The sequence below is a fragment of the Rhamphochromis sp. 'chilingali' genome, assembly GCF_963969265.1.
Source record: "Rhamphochromis sp. 'chilingali' genome assembly, chromosome: 6".
In the NCBI taxonomy this organism is placed as follows: domain Eukaryota; kingdom Metazoa; phylum Chordata; class Actinopteri; order Cichliformes; family Cichlidae; genus Rhamphochromis; species Rhamphochromis sp. 'chilingali'.
The window spans coordinates 35,636,440-35,646,616 of NC_137933.1; the positions used below are offsets into that span (position 1 = coordinate 35,636,440).

The 10,177-nt window shown below is 37.7% G+C and overlaps 1 protein-coding gene across 1 annotated transcript; it reads left to right on the plus strand.

The window, feature by feature from the left end:
- The first annotated feature begins 1,070 nt into the window (after positions 1-1,070).
- ap3s2 (adaptor related protein complex 3 subunit sigma 2) lies at positions 1,071-10,144 on the plus strand. The gene is made up of 6 exons (XM_080884202.1): positions 1,071-1,248; positions 3,032-3,123; positions 3,611-3,722; positions 6,382-6,453; positions 7,600-7,707; positions 9,143-10,144. The coding sequence occupies exons 1-6, from the start codon at positions 1,180-1,182 to the stop codon at positions 9,266-9,268; spliced, it is 579 nt and encodes a 192-aa protein (XP_080740328.1). The 5' UTR covers positions 1,071-1,179; the 3' UTR covers positions 9,269-10,144.
- Positions 10,145-10,177: the final 33 nt, after the last annotated feature.

Here is a 10,177-nt window from a genome sequence, read left to right on the forward strand (position 1 = left end):
ATAGACCACCACTGTGAAGACTGAGGACTGGGTATACTTACTGGAATAAAATTTGAATCCCAAGAAACCTTTGGCTGTCTGATAGGAAGCCAAAAACTGCAGACATATTTAAGCAAGAAGAAATTAATATCTGATTTTATGTGGGTTTTAGAGGTTTTTGTTTATGTTTTTAAGCACTTTTGGCTAAGGCTTACTAAAGTTATGAAAGTGATTTTACAAAATACACTCACTGGCCACTTCATTAGGTGCACATACATTTGCCTTTACAACTGCCTTCATTCTTTATGGCATAGGTTCAACAATGTGCTGAAAACAATCCTCTGATATTTTGGTCCATAATGACATGATGCCAGATTTATCAGCTGCACGTACATAATGTGAATCTCTTGTTCCAACACATCCCAAATGTATTCTATTGAATTAAGATCTCATCATGTTCAAGAAACCAGTTTAACAGGATTTGTGATATGGCACATTATTCTGCAGAAAGTAACTATCAGATGATGAGCAAACTGTGGGCACAATGGTCAGCAACAATACTCAGGTAGGCTTTGCCATTTGTTCATTTGTTACCAAAGTGTGCCAGGAAAATCTCCCACACCATTACACCATCAGCAGCCTGAACTGTTAATACAAACCAGTATGGAGCCATGCTTTCATGTTGCTTACACCAAATTCTGACCCTATTATCTAAATGTCATGGCAGAAACTGAGATACAACAGGGAACTTGTTTCAAATCTTCTGTTTTCCAGTTTTGGTATGCCACTGACAGTTATAGCCTCAGTTTCCTGTTCTTACACAACTGGAATGGCACCCAGTGTGGTCTTCTGCTGTTTTAAGGTTTAATGTGATGTGCATTCAGACCTGGTTTTGTTGTATATTAGTTTAGCTTTCAGCCATAAATCAGCAACACTACAACAAACGTACTTGCTCAGGTTTTTGGTTTATTGACGTTAATTATTTCTTGGATAGCCTGTATGGCAGACAGACCCAGAACGAAAATCTATGCGGAACCTTTTGTCATGAGCGGGTCTGGCTGACCGCTGCGGTGCAACCGGATGTAGCTGAACGAGAGATCCGGTTGCAGGGAGCTCGGAAGCTAACGTCGAGCAGAGAGTCAAAATCGTAACATTTTGAGAATTTTCCACGCTGTACTTTGATAACGCCAAAGAACAGAGATGATTAAAGCCATATTAATTTTTAACAACCACGGGAAGCCGCGGCTGATCAGATTCTATCAGTATTTTGTGAGTATTGTAGCAAATACTGCTGAAACAATTTGTTTACCTTACAATCTGTATTTGATTAGCGTTTGTGACCTTTCGTGTAATGAGCAGCACCACATATATTTCAGAGATCCTGACATATTATGAGATATTTTCCTGTAGCCAAGTAAAACTATTAGCGGATCACGTGAGCAAGAAAGGGAACAAACTTGGAGCTCAGTCACTCTTCAGTTTTACTTCCTTTCTATTAAAATAGACCTCTCTCTATATAAAAGTATATAGGCGTTATATAATGAAGGAGCAGCTATCTGTGAAGATAAATCCACTTAAATCGTACATATGTATGTATTAGCCGGACTATCTGTCCTGAAATCACTGACTTTGCTTCATCCTTGTCTGTTTAATTACATAACATACAACATAAATAAATGGTTTTACCAGGAGAACTCTTTTATCATAGTTATCAAAACTCATTTAAAAATGGCGGCTGTGCTTCAGTGACTGCAGATTTGTCTGTAAGTAGGTTTATTTAATTTGTTTACTGTATAATAGAAATCAAGTAGACTTGCCTCTAAAACATATGATGTGGGTTTATATCATCTTATATATTTTTATTTATAAATATAAAAATTATGACAGTATGGAGTGTACTTTAGTCATGGGAAAGGAATTAGGATTTTATTATGCCCAGTGTATACAAGTCATTGCTTATTTATCTGGTGTCATTTACCCTAACATCATTTTGCTAATATGTGCTAATATCACAAAAAATAATATCTTAAACACACGATGTAGACTAAAGGCAACAGGTGTATATGTGTGTAAGCAGTGTGTAGGATGTAAGCTATACACTTAGAGGGATCTTTCCGTATCTACAGTTTGTATTCCATTCAAGTGTTTCTTGGATGCAAAGTGGTTTTAAAGAAAGTAACCAATTAACTCTAAGTAGGCTTGCATGCAAATTTTATATAAAGTCAGCAAGCACAAGGCTTAGGTGATTTGTCTTAGGTTCATATTCCTATTTTAAGGTTCATAATTCAATTAAAATGTATCTATATAATGACAATTTACAGCATCAGGCAGCTCAAGACACTTCATACTGCAAGGTAAAGACCCCAACGTTAAGACAATTCCTATTAGTAAGCGCTTGGCAACACTGGGAAGAGGGCGATCACTTTTAACATTTAAATGACATCAAAGTTGCTGACAGCTGCAGGGAACACGAGGAATAAAGTTACTCCTCATGATCTATTTACTTACTGATGTACATAAGAGAATGAACCTCAGTGAGCTATCAGGTTACTGAGGTTCACAGGCTTTTCCTGGAGTGATGACATTATTTTAGAGAAAATTGATTAGTCAGTGTGAGGTAGTTTTGTGTGTGTTCATGAGTTATTACAAAGTGAGCCACTTTCCTATCAGGTTTTAACCCCACAGGGGTTAAAAAAGTTACCTGGCTAAATCCCTAATCCTTCCATGAAGTGTAGGCCTCTGCTCCACTCTTTAAACCAACTGATGGCATCTCTAAATAGTCATGTGCATTTTTTTTCTCCATTATTTTATATTGATAAAACTTATTGTATAGGACAGCAAATATATCAAATCTGTGATGGAGCAATATTGGCTAACCGATATATTGTTCAGGTCCTACTGTAGAGGTTTTACTTCTTAACGTGGTTAAAAATAAGTAAAAGTCTAAGTAATGCGTTATTGGCAAATATATTTAGACTTTTTAAAATTAATTTCTATTTATTTATTTTGACAATTATGGAGTTAATGGAGTTTGTAACGTATTTGCTTGCAGGCGGAGGACATGCAGCAGCAGATCATTCGGGAGACTTTTCATTTGGTATCTAAAAGAGATGACAACGTCTGCAACTTCTTGGAGGGTGGAAGGTAAGTCAGGTGTTCTTTTATGCAATTCTGTTTGTATCACAGGTTACAATAAAACAAATCCTCTATATATGCATGTGTGTACTCTAAGTACAGCTATAAATGATAAGGTTGTTACTGCTTAGCTAGGCACAGCTGTCACAAAAGCTGGTTTAATAGATCTCTGTCAGAGTGTCTTGATACATGCTCACCTGGGATCTCTGTCAGAGGCAGAGAGGCACACTTGTTGTTTGACTAGTTGTGTGTTGTCACATTTTAATTCGACAAATACTAACTGTTGTAAATCCTGAGCCAGGTTTGGGCATTCTGACATTACTTTACAGCAGCTGTGGATGCAGTGGTCTAGCTTTAACCACTAGATGGAGACAAATATTCAAAAGTCTCCATCATATCTTTCAAGTGAATTAACAGAAAACAAGTTTAGTCTATTTCAGAATGAAGCTACTCCTGAATGCCTTTTGAAGTTGTTCTTTTTTTAATCTCCTTTCAGTCTCATTGGTGGCTCTGACTACAAGCTGATTTACCGACACTACGCCACTCTATACTTTGTTTTTTGTGTCGACTCATCGGAGAGCGAGCTCGGCATATTGGACCTGATCCAGGTCAGCTGCTCTTTTGTTGAATGGCTCTTTGGAAATATTTGACATGGAATCACACAACCACTACACCAGGCTTGTAAAGCAGACACTTGACCCTGGAGCAAAAAGTACAATTGCAGGGTGTCTACTGGTCCTTAAATACACAAATATCCATTAAAGGCCTTAGGAGTATTAACTCTCAAGCATTCAAACTATTCTAGTTACAAAAATGACCAGGTGGGATCATTCGTCAGTTTCTGTTTCTGTTTAGAATACATATGTTCTTTTCCTTATCTATAATATATATTCTAAAATATTCTAAAAAATTAATTCTGGTTTTCAGTCATAAGGGTAAGAGTTATCAGTGTTGAATACTGTGCCATGAGACTTGAGGTGGGTTCTGGCAGGTTTATAAGAGGTGCCAAATTTAACGAATTATCATTTTATCTTCACACGGACAATTTCCAGCTTAGGTGAAATGATGAATGATAGCTGTGAGTGTGTTATGTAAAACAATCTAGTAATGGATGGGAAGAAGTAAATATCGCTTTTCTTCACATTTAAACTATCAACACATGTGACTAATTGGTGTTTTATTGTGAAAATACTGACTGCAAGAAAGATGAAAACAAATTAGTTGCGACTGTGTTTCAACCAGTTTGCTTCTTTGGTGAGTCAATCAGTGAAAACTCAGTCAAAAGCCTGAAAGAATAATATTGAAGATTTTTAAACCGAAATGACAAAGTCAAAACCTAAAACAACTTAGGCCAATAAAATAAATGCAATGTAACAAAACAGCTTGGACGGGTAAAAATTACACAAATAACAGATCTCACTTTAATAGAAAATTAAACAAACAAACAAAAAAGAAAAAGCCAAGAGAACACTGATTTAAAATCTTAATGTGTTCTTATCGCGTCCATTGTCACTGGTCTGTTAAATTAGTCACCTAGGTATGCAGTCTGCTTCTACAAACATTTGTGAAAAAATTTGTGAAAAAAGTTGCCAACTCTCTGCAGAGTCTGTCGCTGCAGACCTCCAAACTAAATGTGGCCTTCAGATTTACTCAAGAACAGTGCACAGGGAGCTTCAACGAATGGGTTTCTGTGTCTGAGCAGGTGCATATATGCCTTACATCACCAAGTGCAATGCAAAGCATTGGATGGAGTGGTGTAAAGACTAGACTAGACTGGACTAGAGCAGTGGAGGTGTGTTGTCTTTTGTGACAAATCATGCTTCTCTGTCTGGCAATCTGATAGATGAGTCTGGGTTTGGCGGTTTCCAGGAGAACGGTCCTTGTCTGACTGCACTTTGCCAAGTGTAAAGGTAGACACACGGGTGGGTGGGGGTGTTTATCGTGCAGGGTTGTTTTTCAGGAGTTGGGCACGGCCTCTGAGTTCCAGTGAAACAAACTGTTAATCCTTTGGCATACCAAGATGTTTTGGACAATTCCATGCTCCTAACTTTGTGGGAACAGTTTGGGGATTGCCACTTCCTGTTCCAACATGACTGCACCTAATAGAACACCTCCGAGATTAGAGTGGAGACTGTGAGCCAGACCTTCTTGTCCAACATCAGCGTCTGACCTCACAAATGCACATGTGGAAAAATCGTCAAAAAGTCCCATAAACACACTCCTTAACCTTGTGGAAAGCCTCCCAGAAGAGTTGAAGCTGTTGTAGCTGCAAAGAATGGGCTGACATAAAATTAAACCCTATGGATTAAGAATGGGATTTCACTCAAGTTCATATGAATGTGAAGGCAGACAAATGAATACTTTTGGCAACAAGGTGTATGATACAAGAAAGAGCCTACTGAGTGAAATCTTACAAATAAATCCCTCTGTTATTATGCTTCTGTCAGCAGAGTTGAAACAGATGTGAGAGGTGAGAGGCACAGTTATTTGGATGACCTCAGCTAATGGATGAATCCAAACACTGTGTTGATCCAAACTGAATTCAAGCAGAAATGATTCGAGGAAATTCTTTCAGCATCTATTGCAAGCATGGATGCATTCCAGCAGCTAACAGAGAAACATTTTTTTGCAGTGAGGTGTTTAGGATTATGCCACTTTTCAATCAGAACTGGTGTATCCACATTTTATCTTATCACTCAGATTACTGTTCCGTTCAGCCGAAAAGTGTTGAAGTTTGGGAATGCGTCTGTGAAAACACACTGTACAACACTCACTGTTCTCTGTGTTCTCAGTATTCTAAGATGCTGCTGCTTTAACAATAAATGGCTTAACATGATTGCGTTATTTTGTTTACATCCAAGATTAATGAACAAATTTGGACAATGTTTATAAACTGAACCATTTAAAAACAAATTCCTTTTACTGTATTTTAAACTGACATCAGTAAATTTTCACTTTTTTATGTCTTAAATTTCCTTTGGTGGTTGTGTTAAAGAAGTAACTTGTTAAAAAGAAAGCCTGTTATCTCAGATACAGGCTGTACAGACCTCTCAACAACATTACTACGCAAAGTGCTGATGCACTCACTTTGATTCGGGCTGACATCTGGCTTCACAGCTTTATTGTCCCTTTGGGAAATTTGGAAGTTGTTCTACATTTGGCCTGTGACCATCTTAACTGTATGTACTTAATCAGCACTCAGACAGTAATACAAATCTGTTATTGAAAATATTTCCCGTTTTGACCCCATTGTTCTCTTCACTGCAGGTGTTTGTGGAAACGTTGGATAAATGCTTCGAAAATGTCTGCGAACTAGACCTCATATTCCACATGGATAAGGTAAGTGGGGGATAGGGATGCATTTCTGTAGAGCTGCAAGTATTAGTTGAATAATTGCTCAATAAAACGAAATGTGTCAGTAAATGTTTTCAGCTTTCCAAATGTGCGAATGTGGTTTCTGGCAGTTTTTTGGCAAAAAGAGCCGTCTCAATTTTCAAGAATTTTAAAGACAGTGATATAAAATGTTAAAAAAAAGCACTGGTCAGGCACAGCTTAGTGGGTCTGTCTTGTATTAAAAGCACAGAGTAAGAGTAGGCTTCCATATCGGAGCAACATACACTGGTGTTTCGAACTTGTGGGAAACTGTCCATAAATATTTGAATGTGACATTAACATGCTGCCATTACAGAATAAACGCTGTCTTGATATTGACGGTAAAGCTGTAGCAGAATAATTGTGTAGGAGCTGTATTCATGGACAGCTTTTTTCTTTTTACCCATTCAATGAAAAGGTTGAGATAAAAGGGAACTTTGTGTTTATGACTGCACTGTAGGCCTGACCCTCAGGTAATGTGCAGTCTATTAGTCTTAGCTGTGCAGCCAGATGCTTTTTTGGAACAGACTCTTTACTTAACCTTTTCACCTCAGAAATTAATGATTGCATTTCAAATAATATATATCACAGTACATAATAAAGATTTTTAAAACTGTGTGCAGGGCTTCTTTAGAATTGAAGATGTGTGTATGTGCTTCAGGCTACATTTAAATCTGTTTTTCTCTTCTTCTGAGCCTAGCTAGATGTGTTGCTGGAAACTAATCAGACACATCCCCGGCCATCTTGATTGAATTTTCCCAGCAGGAAATGGATGTCATGTGGTGTTGTTAGGTTTGGCCTAAGGAATTTTCCCAAAGTGAAACCTGGAAGTATTTCTTCTTGAAAGAAAAACATGTTCTTGTACATCTCTGGAGGATAGACGCAACTAACCTACATGGCATTGTAAAAATGTCATTGATACTTACAGTCAGGGGTTTAAAAGAGGCTGACAGATTTGCAGTAGAAGACAGTTTTATGCTGCTGTAAGCATTTTGTGCCCACAGGAATTCAAACATCTGAAGGTTGTGATGGAAAGCTGCTTTGCTTTCCAACTAAACTGCATGCATTTCAGCATTGCTTAGTTTTAATTGCCGTGCTTTGCTCTTTCTGCAGGTCCATTACATTTTGCAGGAGGTGGTGATGGGAGGGATGGTGCTGGAGACTAACATGAATGAGATTGTAGCTCAGGTGGAGGTGCAGAACCGCATGGAGAAGTCAGAGGTCAGATCCGTTCTGTTAAAGGAGCGCACTTGAGGGTTATTGCATGTTTTAGCTTGAAAACAGAAACTCTTGTGAACCCCTAAAATTAATCCTTCATAATAACTTTGGTAATTGAACTTTAAGTAATAATGATTTACCGTTAGCATAGAATGAATTACAAGTAATTGATTTGCAAACCTTCTATAAACATTAATTGATGGTTCTTGTAAAGTTACACTTGCTGATTATGAAACTTTGTAAATGTTTAATGTAAACATGATTTAAATGGTTGTTTTAGAACCAAAACTGATGTTTATAATACTGGAATTTGTAAGTAGGCAAGTAGCGGTGTTGCATTGTTGTGAGAGTTGGCGTACTGTTTTGGTCACCATTCAGAAATTGTGGTTTAGTTGCAATATCTCTTGTCACAATGTGTTGGAAAATGATGCACCAAGGGCATCTAAATGTGTGTGTTTATTTAACTAATTTTTAGAATAAGAGCACTGTGAGCACTCACTTGACTAAAGAGACTATTTGCACTGAGCGTCCACTCATAATACTAAGAAGTTAGTCTTACTGTAATATACGAAACCTCTTTTTCTGCAAACTCACCCTACATGATCAGGAGTTGTGCAACCAAAATTAGCACACGTGCATATCTTAAGCCCCTGAAGTATCTATATTAGACATTATGATCTTATCATGTTGCATCCAATTTTAGGTTAAAATGACTCATTTGTAGTGTTTTTGCACCTATAACACCTTATAAATAATTTTAATTTCACGACAATAACAATAATCGAATTTATATTAAAAAACCTGAATGTTGCCTGATGTGTTATGACATCATCGCATTGCTAACAGCCCACTACCAGCTGGCTAAAATCCTACACCAGATGGCACGGGTATGTACAAGTAGACAGAAATATAACTCCTATACAAGGTAAGATTACGTCTGCTTTAAGATTAGCTTTTCAGATTAAGATGACCTTACTTTAAAAATGCTTCATGTAAAGGTGCACCACAAATAAAACTACTGTAAACAAAAGGAGATTTTACACAGCACACTTGCAGCGATTTGTATTTCCTTGGGTATTGAGCAAATCGTCTCACCGAGCCAAAACAGGACCGTAGCAGTTCAGTTAGACTTTGAAATGGTCAAGAATAGCCCTTTATTGTCATTGTACATGTACACGAAATTATGGGAATCAAAGCGTGAACACAGTGTCAGTCTGACTGAATGAGGTTAATGAGGTTCTCATTCAGTCACATGATCCTTTCATAGTAAAGTCTATATACACAACATGTGTAACTTAACACTGTTGCAGTTTTACTACAGGATTTCCCCCCGCAGATGCTTAGACTTGTGCCATTACAGCAGTATTAAAGATGAAACGTGATGATTCCACACACGAAGCCTTTAAAGGTGTTTTCTGTGCCATGTTTCTCTGGGCAGGGAGGTCTGTCAGCGGCTCCAGCTCGTGCTGTCTCTGCTGTGAAGAACATGAACCTGCCCGAGATTCCCCGCAACATCAACATTGGAGACATCAATATCAAAGTGCCGAGCCTCTCCCCATTCTGAACAGCTTTCCCGCTGAGCTCTGCGGGGCTGGTGCACTACTGATATAGTCCTTCTCCACCCAGCTCTCTGGTCAAAACTGAGAACACTGTTTTGTTTATTTTTAATAAATGTACCACAAAACCACATAAGTTTACTTTCACCTTTATTCCTGTATGTATGGGAGGTAAACTGTAAGTGATATTTGATGTCTGTTGTATCCATGTTACAGATTATTTGAAGGATTTGCACAATGATATAAGGTTTGATTCTAGAAAGCATTACGCGTGCTGTTATTATATATGTACTATTGTTTGTGGGGATTTTGGGGCCACCCGATTTACCTTCCTTTTCTAAAGGATAAATAAATGATGTCTTAGCCATGTGTATTTTTCTACACAGCTCTCCCAAATCTGTTTTCAAAGCATTCCCTCCTTTCTGGATTGAGTTTCTGGACTACATTCAGTTCACTGAAATATGATCTTAGGCTTCTGTTTCTGGCAAACTTATTGGTTCTTGCCACTTATCCAATTTCTCTTGTTTTTATTTTCCATCTCCTTTATATATTTTCCCCCTGATGTCTTTGCGATTTGTGACTAATGGTGTCATTCTCCAGGGTGCAGAACATGCAAATGATGTTTGGTTATGCCCAAATTTTTAATGTGCTACTGCAAGATCTTGCCAAAATCTGTTAGGAGAGACAGCAGAGTGCAATGACTATAACCATTTTTGGATCATTGAAATGTTTGTATAAAGTATATTTGTGTCTCTTTGGCTGTATTTAGTGGTCAGGTATGTTCAAATTAAGACTTTTATTATGAAATCCTTTTTAGGAAGGAAATGTGTCCTGGTGTCAAAGACCTTTCTTGCGAAGGTAAATTAAATGAATGAAAATTGAAATCCCTGTGGCTGTGCTTTATTCGGTTTGCATAT